This window comes from Solea solea, chromosome 2 (genome assembly GCF_958295425.1).
Source record: "Solea solea chromosome 2, fSolSol10.1, whole genome shotgun sequence".
Classification (NCBI taxonomy): Eukaryota; Metazoa; Chordata; class Actinopteri; order Pleuronectiformes; family Soleidae; genus Solea; species Solea solea.
Genome location: NC_081135.1, coordinates 28,092,897 through 28,112,892, shown reverse-complemented (window position 1 = coordinate 28,112,892; position 19,996 = coordinate 28,092,897). Strand labels below are relative to the sequence as shown.

At 41.4% G+C, this 19,996-nt stretch overlaps 1 protein-coding gene across 4 annotated transcripts in view; it reads right to left on the bottom strand.

The window, feature by feature from the left end:
* Window positions 1-3,290: 3,290 nt before the first annotated feature.
* The window catches only part of LOC131449165 (dehydrogenase/reductase SDR family member on chromosome X-like), a 32,555-nt gene continuing 15,849 nt past the window's right edge, over window positions 3,291-19,996 (bottom strand). For 2 of the 4 annotated variants that reach the window (XM_058622067.1, XM_058622069.1), the window contains 5 exons: window positions 16,776-16,844; window positions 9,901-10,002; window positions 9,277-9,484; window positions 7,802-8,009; window positions 3,291-7,081 (listed from right to left, as the gene is read on the bottom strand). In XM_058622067.1, the coding sequence (XP_058478050.1) occupies window positions 6,902-7,081; window positions 7,802-8,009; window positions 9,277-9,484; window positions 9,901-10,002; window positions 16,776-16,844 (767 nt within the window). In that variant the 3' untranslated portion in view covers window positions 3,291-6,901. Of the gene's footprint in view, window positions 7,082-7,529; window positions 7,706-7,801; window positions 8,010-9,276; window positions 9,485-9,900; window positions 10,003-16,775; window positions 16,845-19,996 lie in introns of all 4 variants that reach the window. The other 2 variants (XR_009234255.1, XM_058622068.1) reach the window with 2 other exon arrangements.

The following is a 19,996-nucleotide window of genomic DNA, read 5'->3' as shown; positions in this document are numbered from 1 at the left end:
GTGCGCGGTTATAGTGATTTGGTGACAACAGAGTCACCAAATCACGGTGTCGCGATCGCCGTGTCAGGGAAATAGCGCCCCTGTATCTCGGCTCCGTGCTTCTTTGTTATGTGCACTTTGGAATTCCGCCTTTTCGCATCGTCTATTTCACGTTATTTAACATTTGAATAATCGGGAATTTGGACATGTGTCAATTGATTCAGAGTCATCCAAGTCTGAATCGCGATGCATCTAAGAATTGACGCTTTACCCCACCCCTATTGGATGATTCCAGCTGTCAGTCACACTGGCGTCCACGTCATTTAGAAAATTGACATGATGCGCTATTGAAGAAGACCTGAAACGAGTGATTGAGCCCATTAACTCCCCAGGGAAACGTTTACCAATGTTTTAAATCATGTGAGAAGTAGGAAAAATGTCCCATAAGAGTGGAGTCACACTTTATTTGAACTATAGGCTAGATTGCTGCTAATGATAATATATTATAAATAACCACTTTCATTAGCATCATGAATAACATCTTCTTTTACAAGACACTGTAAGCCTCAAAATACAAGATATAAAACAGAATAAATCCCAAGCACTATTTTGCAACTCAGCACATTCTCTGATTGCATTTTAAATAATGAATAATCGGCCATAAGGAGTCGTAGTTGTAGTTAGCTCAGTCATGTAACTTCTGTAATGAGGGTAAGAGTTGTTCCACAGGTGAGTGACTGTGTACCAGGTCCCCCTTTGAATAATACTATGAATAATAATATCTTCTTCCCAGTCATTTGGGAGTAATTAAATAAATGAATGCTTATTAGCCACCTCCTCGTTCCTGAGCGTGCATGCAACGAGTTCATTAAATCTCCCATAAAGAATTTATGGCGGGAGAGCTGCCACTTAATGGATGAATGAGGACCTATTAATTGTGTTTATAATGATTGGTGGATTATACTCATTTTTATAAAGCATCAATTACTAAGACACAGACTAAATGAGGATGATCATTTAGTCATTTCAGGTTGCTCTCTCTCTTTCTTTTTTCTCCGCCCGACTGAGCTGAGGCGACAGTCAATTAAACGCTGTATTGTATGTCCTCGTGTAACAATGAGCTGAAGAGACGGCACCTCATTCTCCTCCGAGTGTCACATAGTTATTCTAACAAGCGACGCCACAGACATCCCGCCTGCCTGCCTGTAACTCAAATGCACCTGATGATGAGTTGGTTTACACTTTCCCCAGCGTTTTTTGATGTTCAGTTGTGGTTTCTGTGGCTTGTGCGGCGTCGCGCCAACATGTTGGCACAGCTGCCTCGTCGAGTGTCTCAGAGGCACTTTTTCCTCGTAGACAAGATGACAGCTTTCCTCTGAACTCTTTTCTTTCTCCCACATATGCAGAGAGAGAGAGCGAGAGACATGTAGCATTCATTTGTTGCATTTTTCTGGGTTAAGCTTTATAGTGAGGATATCAGGGATCAGTCTGTTTTTTTTTTAATGATTATTCTTGGGTTTGTCCTTTCTGACCTTCAACCAAACTCTCTGCAGTTATGTCATCCACCATTAATCACCATTATTGCAAGCCATTCTCAGTGATTAATTCATGGGGGGGCAATCAAGTTTAACATTGAGAGAATAGGACAAAAGATCTGGGTGTTAATAAATCACACATTCAGGCTTTTAAAAAATGTGTTTTTTTTCATCTTCTTATGTGTTGTTGAGTCAATGTTACGATTCATTTTATGTCGCATTTTTAGTCGTGATATAAAGTAGCAATAACTGTGCAGAAGTCACAAAATAGACCGTTTTTCAGTTATTTTTCTTCATAAAAACGAGCCAAGTGATCTTTGAACTGTGATGTATTTGCAAATTTCACAAATTCAAGTACTATTTTGCTCAGGTGTGTTTATACAGTTGGTGAAAATGACTTTTGGATTGCTTAGATTGTGCTGAAAAAAAGGACATAAGACACTCTATGTTGCACACTCGTATACCCTCTGTATAGACCGTACGTTTAAACATAGTAATGGAAAAAAAGCAGTCGAAATGCTCTGTGCTCCAAGGGTTGATTTAAATGTTGTGCATGTTGCAGAGGCTACAGTGACACCAGAAGATTGGAATGAGTCAGAGACACATCGAGTGTCGCCGAACCGAGCATGTGCAGACCTGTCAAAAAAAAAAAATTACACTGGGATTATATTTAGGCTTTTGGATTAACTGTGAATTGGTCACTGAGTTCAGAATGTGTTGAAAATGAATACGGTTTCTTCACAATTGTTTATCATTTCCAGAGTAAAAAGAAAATGATGATCAAGATGAATGATATATATGCTGTAAATCCCGCAACCCTTTTTAAAAAGTGTATATATATATATATATATATATATATATATATATATACATATATGGCATTTGTCTGTCATAGTGAGGAAGAAGTAAAAAGTCAAACTTGTTCACATTATAGTTTGTACTGTATAGTATTATATAGTTTTGTTTTTTGTTATTCCAAAGGTGACCGTGTGCAAATAAGACAAATTAAACATCTGGCAAAGATAGTTAACTCAGTCTGTCGAGGACGGAGGACACGACAAATACAGCGAGAACGTTGAAAAAGGTTGATTAAGGGGTGAGTCACTGAGTTTTATTTTTATGGACAAAGTCTAATCCCAATAATGCGAGCAACAGTGTCGTACAAAACCTGCATTAAAGTGTCAGCTGGATTTATTTAAGTCGTTTGGTGGTGGAGGCAAATATGTAAATAGGATGCCTACTTTTGTTTTCCTCCCCTGTCTGAAACAACAAGGGCACATGGTTTCAAAGATTATTAAAACATTTCATGAGGCAGAGCTGCCTCCATTTCCAATTTGAAGTGAACATAAGATGACAAAAGCTTGGCAAGCAGAGCTACAGTCATTTCGAAGATTGTCAGATCAGGTAGAAATCCAAAAATATGCTTCTATACTGACTAAATGGGGCAGCTGTAGCTCCGATGATGGAACACGTTGTGTCTTTAAATGTGAGCTACTTGTCCAAGTGTCCTGATCAAACAAGACACTGAGCCTCATTTATTCCTGACAGGAGGAATCGGTTTGTGTCTGCCGACTAATCTCGTAACAGAATCCTGTTTAAAAGTGTCGGACTGGTGACTTGGTTGGACGGAAATCTAATCGTAAAAGGTTTGTGTCTGTCTGAGTTTCACTAATGGATCTGAGAAACATCACAGAAGTTCAGCCTGTGCTCGGGGCTCGTGGTCTCAGACCGAGCATCATCGCACAGACAGTCTCTCACTGACACAGAGAGCAAGAGTGGCACAATGATATGTTTATTGAGAGGCTCCGGACAATAGAAAAGGTGGTGGCTGCTGCTGCTGGACTGTCACAACCAGGGACAAAAAACATGGACATAAACTCCCTAATCTAGACACACACACACACACATACACTCACACACACTCACTCATACACACTGTTAGTCTCCATTACCAAAGAGAAGGAAAACACTCACAGCAACGCACAGGACAAGACCGTATCACAGGTTCTACAAGTCAATTTCTACATGGGGAAAAAAGTCACAGTTGCACACGCGGGGAGGGGAGATTTTCTTCATAGGCACGGCAAAAGCAATCAAATCTCTCTACAACAATGAAGAAAACAATAAAAATACAACATTTTACACGTTTAATAAACCCCCGGGGGGGGGTCCAGATGCACTGAGTGTAGTGTTTACACCGGCTTTCAATTTACAGCCAGAGGAGGCTGAAGAAGTGAAAGGTCACACTCAAACGGACGGTATATGGACACATGCGTTAAAGGTGAAGGGGGGGGGGGGGGCAGTAGCACATGTAGTAGCACATGTTTTTCTCTTGTACCAGAGTGTGTGACTCAGTTCATCTGGCTCCCCCGTGTACATATTTATATTATCTTCCTATACATATACACATTTAGGATTTGCAGAACTTGGGACCAGAACATTTAATATAAATGTAATCCCAGGTCAGTCAGAAGAATAAGAATGGCTATTAATGTATCTTTCAGTCTACATACGGTACATCTCCACTGGTCCACACATCCAGCGGGTGCCGCTTTGAAATGACGTAAAATACATACACACGATATCACAGCACGCCACTTGACCTGTTTTTTTTTTTTTACTCTTTTTTTATTTTTACTATATTTGCAGTTTAAGTTCACCGTGCTGTGTCGTCCTGTCTGTGCAGAATGAGGAGGAAGCTAAATGTATAACAGGGTAATTATTGATCATTTAGCATCCTACCCCCCCCCTCGCACTCCTCCTCACCCCGTCTTTGGAAAATGTTGTGCTCGGATGTTTCCGCTCTCGAGTGTTAATACGTTGTACTGTAGCAGCAGAAACATGACAGCTCTGTGACAGGATTTAGCCTCACACCACAGCCGTGTACTTTCTAAATGAGTGCAGCCGAGTGGTAAGCTGGTGTTTTTCGTTTCTGTGAAGGGACACGAAGCACATTTGTTTCACTAGGACTAGTTTTTGATTGTTTGGTTTTTTTTTGTCAGTGTAGTGTAGTGTAGCCTCAAGGAGCCACAGTCAAACAAGGAAGCACCGAGGCGATAAACACTTTGTTTCCAAGCACTTTGACAACACTGAGAAGGAAAATAACACTTAGAAACTGAGTATTGCTGGTATTTAAAGTCTTTTCCCTCACAATTGCTACAACAGGAAATAAAACAACTCAGAAATGTTTGCTTTTAATTGAAATCTGTAAATGTTCCATTGTTAAAATACACTAAGGATTGTGATATTTAGCAAAAATAATGTAGTTCTATTAAAAGCTGAGTTGGATTTGTTTCACTCGGGCTCATTTAAAGCTGCAGTGCATAACATTTGGTGATTTTTTGTTGTTGTTGGTTTTACCTCTGTTTTGGTCTTTGTAAACAGAAACAGTTTGACATTTTTTGGATGCTGTGTCTTCGTCTGACTACTGAAAACATGAATCAAATGATTGAACTATGGGTTATGAGAAGCTATTTATTTATTTTTTACACTTTTCTAGTTCTAGTCTGAATTGTCTGTCCTTGTAACACTATTGCTTCCCATACGGCGACAGTAGTAGATTCATTTATGATGCTCAGCTGCATCTGCTGTATCTGCACGTTACACAGATACAGCAGGATTGTAAGATTCTAAACTTTTTTTAATTTAAAGTGAAAATCAAAGTGAAAACTATTAATCACAGTGGTGATGGTGTTATGGCTGTGTGTTCTGCGTATTTGTGTGTGTGTGTGGATATTTTCCTAATGAGTCTGAGACAGACATGTTGGCTTTGTGCTTTGCCTCGATAAGCCTCTGCCCGGATATACACTACAGCTCCCGATGTTTGAGTGTGAGTGTGCGCGCGCATGTCCTCTCAGCAGATGGAGTTTGATTCTCACCACTGGGAAATCTCAATCCCATAATGCACTGGGACCAGTGCCAAATGAGGAAGCAGCAGCAATTAGGAACCAATCACAGCTTGAATTATGAGAGGGGGGAAAAAAGGACTTTCTTTCCGTCCTTCAGTTGTTGGTCCTGCTGGACCGGCCATTGTTGTGTACTCTATCAACATGAATTGGGTCTATAGACCATGGTTCAATGCTTAACTCATGTGCATAAAGCTCACACTCGTGTCTATCGCAGGCACAGTAAACTGATTAAGACGGATGACAAAGAAAAACGGAGACAGAATCAGACTGAACGGGAGGCTGATTCCACGTCGTCCCCTTTTTGTTTCTGAGGAGACGGGGGGGTGTTGGGGGGGCACACACAATTGTCTGGAAATCCTGGCTTCAGAAAATAACGACAAAGAAAATCCCCAGAACCAAAACAAAGATAATACTACTCTCCAGTCTGCTGAAGAAATAGTTCCAATTTGGCCCGGCTGTTTTGTAGCACAACTCCTTTTTTTCCGGGCACAGTTCCCCCGTCAGTCAATAGGAACGTTGTATCTTGGACGGCTGAGGAGTGTGGGGAGAAAACATGCAGCTGACGTTTTCCCAGCATCTTTGTTAAACTGCAAAAAACCTTTTAAATGCAGCTCGCTCCAACCACAAAAACCAGCAGCTGCCAAGGTGCTTCCAGTGAAATGAGTCAGACAAATCGTTATGACGTGTCAAAGCAAAATCATGACACCACGTTCGCACACTACATTGAGGTGTGTTCATATTTTAAGAATCTAACCAATGTCATGGTGCATCATTGTGAGTGTGAGAGTGTGTGTGTGTGTGTGTGTGTGTGTGTGCCCACACTAAGTTTTGACTGACGTGTGATTTTTGCAGCCAGTAAAGAGCCAAATTTCAGGTTCTAAATTGAGCTATTTCCATTCCTCAAAAAGCTTTTTAATGTTTCCTGATAATTTAATATTTGTATGGGGGAAAAAAAAACACCCACCGAAACAGCTTTTTTGTGAGAGCCAGAATAATGACATTAAGGCAGACTGGAGCACGTGTCACTGAAGGTTTCTGAATGTTACGATGTGTGACGAGACGTCTAATCTTAGCTACGACCAGGGAACAAACAACTGATGTCGGCGTATGCCCAGTATCTATACCCGCAAAATGACATATCACCCTCCAGTGTGTTTATTTGTGTGCGTATGTTAGCTCGCTCACAGTAAAAAACAAAAAAAAAAACATGTCTTCCATCCCCTGCAGCCCTTCTTTGGTGTATGTGGAACAAAATTTGCTTCCTATAACCAATCACAGTCCAGCGGTGGATTGTAAGACCGTCGACATGAAATACCACTAACACCTCGATGTGAGGGTCGGACGGAGGAAAAAAAAAATATTAAGGAAAAACAAATGGAGGAATAGGAGACAGAAGGTGGCTGGTTGACCCAAGTTAAGGGTCCGTAATGTGACGTTTTCTTCAGGGTTGAGTCCTGTTGTTCACCCGGTTATCTCATGCTACTGCAGGCCCAGTAGTTGGAGGCTGGTCTCCCATAGGCTCAGTTGCAGCTGAGGGTCAAAGGTTGGCGGCGTTGTCATCTGCCTGCACCCGTCGGCCCAGTAGCCTCCTCCACACTCCCCCTCCAGGGCTGGTGATAGGGCTGCGTGCAGCACTGTGGCAGCACCCTCAGCAGGGGTCTGTGGACAATATACACACACACACACACACATAAACACTAACATACATGCACACGCTTAAAAGATACCAATGTGGGAGACAGTGGGATGTTCAGTTTAAGTAAAACAATGAATGTGTGTGTGTGTGTTTGTTCATTTGTCACTGTATATCATTACCATGTCCTATTACCCATCTTTTAGTCTTTAGCAGAGGGAATGAGGGTTTGCGTGGGCGCGCACACGTTCACGATGATTACATGCATGAGTTTGCGTGATGCATGTGTTTGTGTATGTGGGGCAGAAACATCCCACAGGTTGTGCTCGGAGGCAAATCCCTGTGACAACAGATTTGGACTCAAACACACACACAGACACGTCACCTTCCATTAAATCCCACAGACATTAAAAGCAGCCTGCAGCCACTGCTCTGAGCTACGCAAGACATGCTTTAAATAAAAGTAACACACACAGTGGAGAGCACTCGCGATTTCAGCCGCTTCTGTCGTGTTTCTGTGTGGGCACATAAATTAACGTCTGCGTTTCACATTCAGGACACTATCTGCAGTCGAGTCGATGTTTCAGGTCACGGCGGTGACAGCGGCACTGACAGCTGCAGTTCCTTTCCAGGAAAGCAAGTGATGTAATCTGTAAAGTTACTGACATTTATCAGAGCAACTGAAACCGGATGAACTATGTCATCCTGATGTTTGAGTAATGCGACAGAACAGCGGTTTTTTTTACCCTCAAAAGCAGGCGAGCGAGGGCGCTCTGTGCCAGGCGCAGGGGCGTCCACAGGTGGCGGTACAGAGCAGTATCCACCATGCCAGGATCCACGGCACAGGAAGTCACTGGGAAACCTCCACGCTGCAGCTCCTGGTGGAGGTGGGAGCTGAATAACAGCTGGGCCAGTTTGCTCTGACAGTAAGCGGCATGGGCTGAATAACCCTGGCTGCAAAGAGAGGAAGCAAGAAAAGAATGATAAGATGTTTATGTTCAGCTCAGCCACCAGGAGGAGCTCCAGACTACCATGTTTGGTTTGGTCACGGAAACACATGCGAGAACATGTGAGAAGATGGTGTTTGTTTTTTTTAATCTGGTGTTGTATTATTCTGGTTCTGGGTTTCTGCCAACTACCCTTGTTGTCACAGACCCTCTAATGGAGTATTGGAAGAAGGATTGGTCAATGCGGGCTGTACACCAATCAAGCCTTTGTATGTGAGTTCCAAATCTCATCTGTGAATGATTTTTTTACAGTGTGAACAGGGCTTTAGGATTTAGTTTGACATGGTAGACATGGGGCGGTGGTAGCTCAGTGGTTAGGGTTTGCAACTTGGATGTTGTGGGTTCTATTCCCGGCTCTGCTAGTCTTCATGCCGACCTTGGGCAAGACACTTCACCCCATGTTGCTCCTGATGAGTGTGCCGGCAAGGTTATGGACGGCAAAACTGTATTGTAAAGCTGAGTGGTCATCAAGACTAGAAAAGCGCTATATAAATACAAACCATTTACTATAGAGGTGAGCTATTGGGATATCTCATAGTAATAATATATATAATATTAATGCATGAACAATATACTGTTGTCTTTGTGCCACGAGGAGTGGAAATAGGAGGAAAGAGTCAAATGCTGTCAACTTGTGATTAGAGGTTTAAATACAATGCAAAAATACTCCCATAAAACCACTGTAGAAATGTCCATATTGATACAGCGCATAAATATTACTATGATATTTTATTGTTACTATTTTCTTACATCCCTCAAAGTGTCAGTAAGATGCACAAAATTAGACTGGGCATGAAATGAACTTCAGGATGATGTTACATTTTAGGAATAATGGTATTGTACTGCACCATATATTTTTAATTGCATAAAGATCCACTTATTTCTAACGCATAACTCCATACAAACAAGAATAGAAATTAAAAAAATATATATACAGTATATATATATATATATGAAATATGTCATGCTGACACTGAAGGTGCATCAACTGATTCACAGCCACAAATACCAAAGTCCACTGCTCGCTCTAAGAAACAGCACAATGAAGATGTCGAGGCTGCTGATATTTCTGGGAAGCAGCGCTGCCGGTTGGCATGACCCTGAGCCAAGTGGAGGGAAAACAGATGCCCACTAATGCCAGGAGAACCTGAGGAGCCCGTGTTTGTGAGTGTGCAGGCGACCGTGACAAGTTTGGGCTTTCTCGTTGAACTTACCGGCTATTTAAATCATGTAGTCTGATCTTGCCGATGCGGTGGGCAGAGGAGGAGACGTTGACCACGCGGGAGAAGAGACCACACTTCCCAGCATCCTTTAGTGTGTCCAGGAGTAGCCAAGTCAACAGGAAGTGACCTAGATAGTTTACTGCAAAGTGCTGCTCGGATCCGTCTTCGGTGCGGCCCTCGGGAACCAGCATGACGCCCGCTTCGTACACAAACGCACGACAAGAAATCATTTATTCAAAAAACAAGTTTCACATCAACATCTAAACTGCTTGGTAAGACTAATGGGCCTTTTGTTGTAATATCACTTTACAATATACATATAAGTGCTCATAGTCTCTATTGTCTCTGCAGTGTTTGTGTTTATTAAAGGCTGAAAAACTCCTGCACATACCAATAGAATAGAACGTTTGAAAACACTTAGTTTTAGTGGTGTCAGTGTCATTTCTCAGCGTGACTAAAGCTGTGTTTAAATAACTTGAAATCCTCTTAAATTCTGATCGTGACAGCATCTTAATGACATCATTGCTGTGAAGAACATGTCTACTTTTTCCCAATTAACACTTTGTAGATGACTATTTGACAATCCACATTTGAACAAAACATGACATCACTCACCATTATTGACCAGAATGTGCAGTGGCAGGCGCCGCTGTTTGAAGCTCTGGACAAACTGATGAACAGACTGCAAAGAGGCTAAGTCCAGTTTCTTGAACTCCACTGGGATGGACAGAGAGAGAGAGTAAGAAAGAGAGAGAGAGAGAAACTGGTAAACTGTTTTTTATTATTTCTGCTCGCCACTTTGGCCGTTAACAAGAGAGTATCAGTCGTCTCTTACAGCTGTCGGTTCTTAAAGTGAGAGAGAGGCAGCATCATGTTTCTATTAGTATTAAACATTATATCGTACCACACTGGTTTGTCAGGGCCGCTACATACTGGTATAAAGGCCCATTATAAGTATATCCAAAAGGGCACATGTGCTATCCAATGAGTGGTAACACAGACAAAGATACAGAAAACGAAATGGTTGATCTAAAATTGAAAATGTCAAAATCTCCCCCACTTCTAATCTTAAGCAACAGAATGAGAGCTCATCTCTTTGTCTACTTGACAGCGGTAATATTCTCTGCTTATCATAGCTCCACACAAAGCATTAAGCCTAACATCAACAGTGTGAAATGAAATGGGGAAGCAGGAGTAAGTACCAAGTATGCCTAAGAGGACTCCTAAAGGACCCTTGAGTTCATTTACTTGATTGACCCATATCTCCACTAAACACGGCAAATGGAGCGTGAATCCTGTTGGGCCTTGAATTTGCTTTTAGTATTAAACAAATCTGACTACTTGTTACAGGGAGGTGACACGAGGACTACCCCGTTGCCCCTGATGACTGGAAGTGAGTCTGTCGGGGGTCAAATATAACGGACAAGGACAATGTGAGAGGCCTGAGAAGAAGCAAAAGGGAAATTAGAGTTGATGGAACAGATAAGAGGGAAAAAAAGCCACCATAACAGATGAGATTGTAGCTGTCCCCGTTGACGGTCTGATAGCAGCCTTATCTCCGAGCCATGCCACTCACCTTCTGTTGAGTGTGCGTGTGTGAGAGAGACAGCGGGAGAGAAAGGTGGAGGGGGAGAAAAAGAAACAGAAGCAGAAGGTGTGTGCATTTCAGTGACCATATGGACACGTTTACGTGTGTGGTTTTTTTTCCTTTCCTCTCTCTTCATCGGCCTCCCTTGAGGTCAATCCTCGTCTCACAGGCCAGTCATATCTACAAAGGCAGCTGGGAGTGAAACGCCATTGATCGGGCGATGCTCCGGATTCTGATCCCAGGATCTTCTATAAAGCTCACCTTCCTCGACTCAATAACAACACAGAGGCCGCCTTTAGAGATACATACTCTAGAGCCGCATGTGGCTCTTCAACGCCTCTGCAGTGGCTCCCTGTAGCTTTGAAGAAATTATGTTTATCTTCAGTCATTTTTCAATATTTATAGGCAAAATAAAATAGGTAAAAACAGTGATGAAATCGCAACCGTTTATGCTATAAATGCACAATGTTTTTGTTATATGTCGTATATCTATATATAAAACTTCATACATTATGTTATCTTCATGTTACGGATCCAGATTACATTTATTTGGGTGGAACGGGACAGAAAGGTTGCAAACCCCTTGACTACCCTTTTCAAATGTGCAAATCCAACTCAAACATGGGTCTACATGGGTAAGGTAATATGTAAGGCGATGCCCCCATTGCTAAAGTATCCTCAACCCTTTTGTTTCTCCCTTTTGAAACCAAACAAAAGAAGAAGAATACAATAAAATAACAAGGAAGCACTGTTTGCTTCTGATAAATCCCCTCTATCCACCTGGCTTTAACATGCATCTTGTGTCCTGATTGTCACACGGGAGATATTAAGCCGGATTACACCTAAATCTGATATTGAAATGCATAACCGAGTTCCTCCTCTGCTCGCCAACAGGCCTATGATCTTGCATTACGAACATGTTACACAATTAAAAGTAAACACATTGATATGCAATTTGTTTTTTTTTCTTCCACCAATGCTTAACTGTCATCGCTTTTTATTCTGAACACAACACAATACACAGGACGAAGGAGCCGTCTACTCTCACGTCAGCGCTCGTGAGACCCCAACAAGAAAGTATAAATAGTTTCGCTTTGAGCTGTCTCATAAAAACAACAGCACAGTGATACCTAAGAATATAACATCTGGGCACTTTGCCAGGGCAACCTTCTGCAGACTTTTATTGAGCTGACGTGATAGAGAGCAGACTGAGCTGTTCTTTAGTGGCATTCATCCGTACACTCTTTCTGCACGCTTTGACATGAGCAGGTTTCGGCAACAGAACAAGCACAGAACGAGAAGGTGCATCAACAGGGTCCACAGGCCACGGACCACAGGATTTCACGGTCAGAGATCAAATTCCTCAATCAATCTGTTAACACATCATTGATTGGTAGCACAAAGGGGCAAATAACTATTTTTGGTAACTTCTGTAGACATCTGAAAGCTCCTTACTGTGCGTTACCACAAGATCTTAGAAACAGGTGGATTTCACCCAGCCAATCAGTAACGTCACAGAAAGAGCCATCGTGACATTTGACAGACGGAAGGCAAAAAAGTACGGTTATATGACTCGGTCTTCTCCTTCCTCTATGGAAATATTTCAAAAACAAATGAAGACAAGTGGATGAACAGCAGTGTTGGAGCAGGGAAACATCTAAAACATGCAGGACAGGGGTCACCGAGGGCCGAGGATTGGGAAACACTGTTCTAAAATGTTCTATAATGTTCTAAAATAATGTTCCTTTCACTTTATTTGTGTTTTCCTTGCATATTCTTGTACCTTTTGGGATTTTCTTTACCACAGACGGGCAAAGGACCATAATATGGTACCCTCACAGACCTTGATTTACAAGTATTTCAATGAGTGCTCTATAAAGTGTTGAATCACCAAGCCTGATCTTGGTATCTGTCCTAAAGCAGCAGCGTTGATTAAATTAGTCATGAGTGTAGATCCCAGGCAACAACTCAAGGCACCCGAGGACAAGAGTAGGTAAACAATGTAAGGGAAAGAAAAGGGAAAGTACGCAGAGGACTAGACGAGGAGTGCTGGAGAATACGGGGTGATGTTTCACACGGTGCATACCCAGTGAGGCTGAGGGAGAGAGAGGCTTCACAGGACAAACTCTGTGTAAAGCCTGCAGCCTCCTGTGCATCACCAGTGCATGGTGAAAAAACCTGTGGTCTAAAAGCCTGGAAACTAATCTCTCCTGGTTCAAGCTGAAAACACACTAACTACCCAATGACCCCAGGTACTGTCAGACATGGTTAAAGAGGTCTGCAGTGAGAGGACCACACGGACCAACATAATCCCAAGGTCGTTAGCCCGAAATAGTACATTTTACAAAATGTACACCTTGCCCTGACTTTAAAGAGATCAGGAATTGAGAGATTAAATACAATTGTGAAATAAAAACATGTATATGTCATTTTTGCACTGATTTTCAAGTTGTTTTTACACAACGATCCCATCTTTTGAGCAAAATGTTTGATTTGACTTAAAGTTTAAGGCGGAAAGTGTTACCATCAAGTGCACTGTGACTAAAGTGTGTGTAAAGTGTGTGAGCGTTCATAAATTTAAGAAAAATACTTAAAGCCTCATTCCCGTAAGCCCACTTGCAGTGTCTCAAGTGATTAGCATATCTCCACTGGATTGTACTTGACGATTTGTTTTCCATTACTTTGCCATGTATGGTGGTGTAGACTAGAGCCAGAAATACTTCCACATGCTGCATTTTCAGAAGCTTTGGTGTTGTGACTGTTCACTCAGGAGGACAGTTTAGTTTTGTTTGTGTCCTGATAATTATTTTAAAATGTCTGATTGATATTTGTAACAACTGTACAACTACAACTGCATATGACCAGACAATGCTTTGCAACTACTTTGGGGTCAATGTTTTATGTAATATGTTTTATGATGCACCAGGGCACCAGAGAAATCCAAATGTTATAGTATTAACAGCATTATATCTGTGGAAATCCCTTTTATAACCAAGCGGAATTGGTATGAAAACTGAAAATGAATCAATACTGAATCAAATTGAATTGCAAATTGAATCAAATCGGGACCTTGTGAATTGGAAACAAATCTGTTCAGGGAAATCAGCAGCGATACTGATGACCATCTATAGCCCTTATCGGTGGTGTGTGGGTCACGGTCAGCCCTTGTTAGCCTAGATAGAAGCCCTGATAACTTTGATGAGAGAGAGAGATCTTTGTGGTTGGTTGTTTAGCGCCAGCCAATCAGAAAATGTTTCATCCATTCATTCATCTTCTACCGCTATCCCAGCTGGACAGGTCGCCAGTCCATCACAGGGCCACATAGAAACAAACAACCATCCACTCTCACACTCACACCTGCAGTGTTTTTGGACTGTGGAGAACCCTGGGAAAACCCATGCACACCCAGGGAGAACATGCGTCACACAGGAGATATGCAAGCGCATTGAATCTATCCAAGAGCCTTTATATCTTCATAACTCATCAAGGCTAGCTGCATGTTTCCAACAGTAATGATGAATGCCCACATTTCGTTCCATAATGCCTGTCAGTGATGATTGGTAACAACCACGTGACCCTGCGTTACTTTGACCATGATCTGACTGACCTCTAAAGCCAGAAGGGATCACTCTGAATCACAAGTCTATTTCATTTTATTTTATTTTATCTTATTTTATTTTATGTCGTGGCAGAAAATGAATTGCTATAATGAAAATGTTTTAACATTTTACGAGTTGCTTTCTCCGTATTTATGAATGGCCTTCAGGGCCAGATCAAACGCAAGCCATGTATGTCCCAGAGGCCGGACCTAATGTATATTATGAGCTATCGCCCTTTTAATGTAACAAACTAATGTGCAAATGCTAGGAAAGATGCCAAAGGGTGTTTGGACAGAGATGTTTAAAGCTTCTGCCTCACATACTAATGAGAATCCATTACTGTTAGACCCACACACACACACACATACACACACACACTGGCAACAGACTCTCATTCAGTGCACAAGCATCTGCCTACAGACACCCCTCTTGTCCCCTATGCCTCAGTGCCTGCCAATTACAAAAGAAGTAATCAATTCCACCACAGCCCCGTCCAGGGAAATCGACTTCAATGACACCAGCTACATGGCTGCTGTCTCTTTACCTGACAACCACTTACCCACAAGCAGGGACCCGACCAGGCAGCTTTCTGCGGCTCTCCACTGCAAAGCCAAACCAGACAAACCGCGGCCGGCTTTCCAATTGATATCATTCACAACCTATATTCACCCGCACCTTTGAGAATGACAATGAGAGCGCGTGTTATAAGCGCAGGTGGAGATAATGTACAGCTGGTATAGAAAGACAAGAAAGAACGTTTAGTATAATGTCTACAGAATGAAAAGATAAAAAGTGATGCAGCACATCTTACGCAATAACTCTGTAGCGACACAACGAGTAAAAACAACAAGAAAAGTATAGAAATTGCTATTTTTTCCCAACTGTATTTAAGGAAGCTCCATTGTTTTTTTTTTTTTATTTATCATTTTGTGTTATTCTCAAACTTGCTGTTACAGGTTCAGTGTGTGAGATTTAGTGACATCCAGTGGTGAGTGGTGGTGTTCCTACTCGAAAATAAATCAGCTAAATGAGTGAGACGGTCACTGTTACAGTATACGGTAACGATGCAGATTTTTTGGGGGGGTCAACACCTATTGTTACTGCCAACTTTTTAAATTATTGAGATTTCTGGCCATAGCTTCATTGTCTTAAAAAATACAGAGAATGTAATCGTACAATTAATAAAGCATACATAGCAAACTCAGGACGCGGATTCACAGGGATCAAGATTGTACATGTATAACCTTAATAACTGTAATATATCATCACATAGCATAATTATAGTCATAAAATATATTATATTTTTGATTTTTGTTGATCTCTGTGCTGTACACACAACACATATTGCACATCTGAGGGATTCTGTCTCTGTGGCTCTTCCTGAGGTTTCTTCCTTTCTTGTAAAGCCCACTGTGGCAAACTGTGATTTGTGAATTTGGGGTAGACATATAAAACTGACGAGATTTAAAGACTGGACCTTCACGTCACATTTTTCAGTACTTTGTCGATAAAAAAACTATGCATCACAAGAATTCCTCACAGCATATTTAATTACCAAGACCTTTTTTCTTTTAGTTTATAGACGCGTTGCATCTCCTGACAATCTGCTTTCCAATCCAGGTGATTTATTTCCAAGATTGCTGCCTCGAGCAGGCAGGAAAAAACACCCATGTTTGAGACCTGTGTAAAATTTAGAATTTTTAACGTATCGCTGATTCTTGATTGGAAATTAAAAGCCATTGATTCGTTCTGCAAGGTAGATTAAACATGAGGCAGTTTGTTGCAGAAAAGGATATTAGCCACATTGGAATTTATGGTGCCGTGAAGATCAACTGGATCAATATCTCAACATAGGACTCTGTAAGGGTTAGGCAGTGGGTGGTAATATATCTCTTAGCTGCTACCATTTGTCTTTTCTCATCTCCATCACTTTACCGCACACACCTCTATTTCCCGTTCCCCTTCTCTTCCTTTTCCTATATTTGCACATATTTCATGTTCTCCTTCCATGTCGATGTCTCTCCTCTCGCCGAACATCAACCCTCATTCCTGTGTAACGGCAAAGGAATCTCTGCCTGTGTGTTTGTGTGTATATATACCTGCAAGTGTGCAATTATGTGTGTGTATGCGCGTGCCTGGTAAAGGCTGTAAAAACAAGCCTGGGGGACACACTGCTGCTGGAGCTCTGCCCTTTATCTTCAAACAGTGGCACACCAAAACAAATGCACGTGTACACAAGCATTCGTGTGTCTGTGTGTGCGGTTGTGTACCGACGGTGTTCATAGAGATGTTCGCAATGTTACCTCTGGCCTCTTTGTACTCTTCACAGATCCTTCTGACGGCTACCAGGCCCTCCTGCTCATCCCTCCCACCTGATGGAAGACACACACACACACACACACGCAAGTAGATTAATAAAATGTCTGACAAGCCCTTAGAGGCTTTCAGAACATAATAGTGTTATCCTTTTTTGTCACTCATGTGTTCTATTAATTCTCCAAAGAAATGGAAACATCCCGACGGTATCTAATATTTGGTGGGGGGGGGGGGGGGGGGGGGGGTTAACTTAATGAATGTGTTCCGGAAACAGAAAGTGTTATTATTACTTCTACAACTGATGCAGTATAGGTATTTTCTATTGTAATTAGGGCTGAACGATTTTATATAAATATGGCTGGGGTTTTTTTTACATAATTTTTTGTTTTATTTTAATAACAGATTACTGGGTGATATTTGTGCAGATCTGTGAGAAACAGCGATGTTTTCTTCAGTCTGTAGAGAATAAGATGTGTAGAGGTGAGGACAATTTTTAATCTAAAATGGTAATTTGACACATTTTGGCTTTAAGAAATTTGAAATATGATTTTATTAAGACATGAAAGTAAAAATACAACTGTAGAGAAAAAAAGGAGGAGGAAAAGGCAGAGCTCATGTTCAATTTGCAGCCCTTCACTTGATTCGCTCAATCGACAAGACATGATTTGAACATTAGCAGGTTTTCGCTTCTTAAATGCAGGGATTTGCCACATTACATACGCACACACACACACACACAGTGAATATACACACACGCGTGTAAACTCTCTTCCGACATAGAAACGGCCTTCGTGCACACACTCTTTTACTCTCTGCACACAAACGCACCAACAGAAACACTAATCTTGGATTATCATGCGGGCCCTTTTCAAGGGCACGGCATAATTTGCAGTGATGCATTGTGGTTCAGGCTCGAAAGATGTGGATCCTCAGGACGCCATGTTACAAAGTTAACAGACACACATTGATCCGACACAAATGCAGGCTTTTATATAAACAGCTGTTCTTCATTGTCATTGTGAATGCTGCATATTCTACACATTTCTGCACAATTGCTTCTGGTCAAAGTCCTCCCTTAAAATAGCCAGTGATTAAAAAATATGCCCAGAGGAGATCATTTGCCTACTAAATATTTTGGGCCGAGTGCTGACAATATAACCTAATTATTTCACAATTTTCTCCCACTCAAAAAAATTGATGAACTCAGCAAAGCATAATTAAGTGCAACTTTTTTGTAAAATATGCTGATTTATGGCCCTGTGATGGACTGGCGGCCTTTCAGCCTATGTCAGCTGGGATTGGCACCAGCGACCCTCATGTGGAGATGACTGAATGAATGAGTGAATGATTGAATGAATGAATGCTGATTCCCTCTCTTTGCAAGAACAGGACAAAGCACAAAGGTGAGATGTAAGGTCACAATGACACTAAGATGTTAAGATGGTACGTACTGTTACAGTGTGTGGCTGTTGTTGTATTATATAACTCCCACTAAAAGTGCAATCTGTCACCTTTTTCAACATTTACCTTGATTATATTGCACTTAAAACAAACCGAAAAAGCCTGAACTTAGACCTTAAATCAGACATATTTACAAGCTAGTATACACAAACAAATTCAAACTATTCAAAGAGAAATCTCTTTCTTCTCAAATGGTAAATCCACCTTTTTAGATGTAAGCACATATGACTTTCAAAGTAAATAAAGCTTACACTCTTATTAGTTTGTGGCACGATTAAAACCCTCCTTGTAAATGTGTCAAAATGTGAGACATCTGTCTAACATAACTTAGAGGTTTCTCAGTTTCTTATTCTGTAACAGTTCAGTCTAATCCGGCCAAAGACCTGGGATTTCAAATGTTTGTTTTTGTACGTTTGATGTTGTGCCTTCTGTGGAGCCCCCTGTGTTTAAAACCTGCTCAAAAAGACTTAAAGCCCAATTACACACCCGTTAATATCCCACTCAGGTATTTGACAGAGCACAGGCTCACACCACACAAGCACCACGCACACTCAACCTGAAATATGCATCCACTCCATAATAACATAGAGAGACAGAGAGAGAGAGAGAGAGAGAGAGATCCCTTTTATCACAAGTATTCTCACTCAATGAATGATCTCAAGAGAAGTGGAGGGTAATCTGACATGAAGATACACTTGATTCCTGTGGCATCAGCCTCCGTGCACATGTGATGGCCCAGGGTCCCACAACAGACACTCAAGCTTTGTCACATATGGATTTTGTGTGTGTCATCATACAGTATATAGCACTCAAGCCTCATTTATTCTCAGCTCCAACCATCTCCAAGGATACCCTGTAGACACAGACTCTGCTGTGTACACTCGGCACGGATAAAGCAGAGTTGTCTTCAAAGTTTTGAAGCGCGTGGACTGAATGGACAATTCAGTCTCACCCTGGAATCCAAGCTGCATGGACACATATAGCTGTTCTGTGCACCATGGCATCTTGCTGCAGTAGTGCACTGCACGTATAGTGGATTCCCAAAAGCCCAACTCATTTGTGTGTTTGTGGTGTAAAAAAAGCTACGTCTTATAAAGGAAATTAGGCATTCAAGACTTTACTTGTTTTATATTTCTTTTAACAGTAAACATTGTGGTATAATTACTAACACTGTGATAAAAAACACCAGAACAAAAAGCCTCTCATGATCCTAAATTTGCCATCTTTATGTCATCTCATGGTGCAGCATCACTTGTTAGTAATGATGAAAACAAACAGTTTTGGGTGTTATTCAAAACCCTTGAAACAGATCAGTCTGAAGGCTGAACTGGTGAACGGTGTCACATTTTTACACAGGCAACATCATTAATATTTTGTACACAATGTGCGCAATGCACATTAGTTTATTTTAAGACATCTGCAGCCTTTTGTCCTCTCCGTAACAAAACAGCCAACACGGCTCCATCCCCATTCAATTATACCAACTGGACAAATCCCTTGATGAGGACACAGTGAAAAGAAAGAATGAAAAAAACATGAATTTGCTCTCTGAGATCTTCAACCGATTCACAAAAAGAATTTTAAAAGACTTTTCCCTTTTAAAATATAAGCAGGGTTGTTAGTTTAATTGCCTGGATTAAGATATGCCACTTCGACTTCCAAAAGACCTTGATTGCATCTGCACTTATCTGAAGCCAAATGTTTTTTAAGGAGAAAAAAATCGATTATTAGGGAAATGATTGTCTTA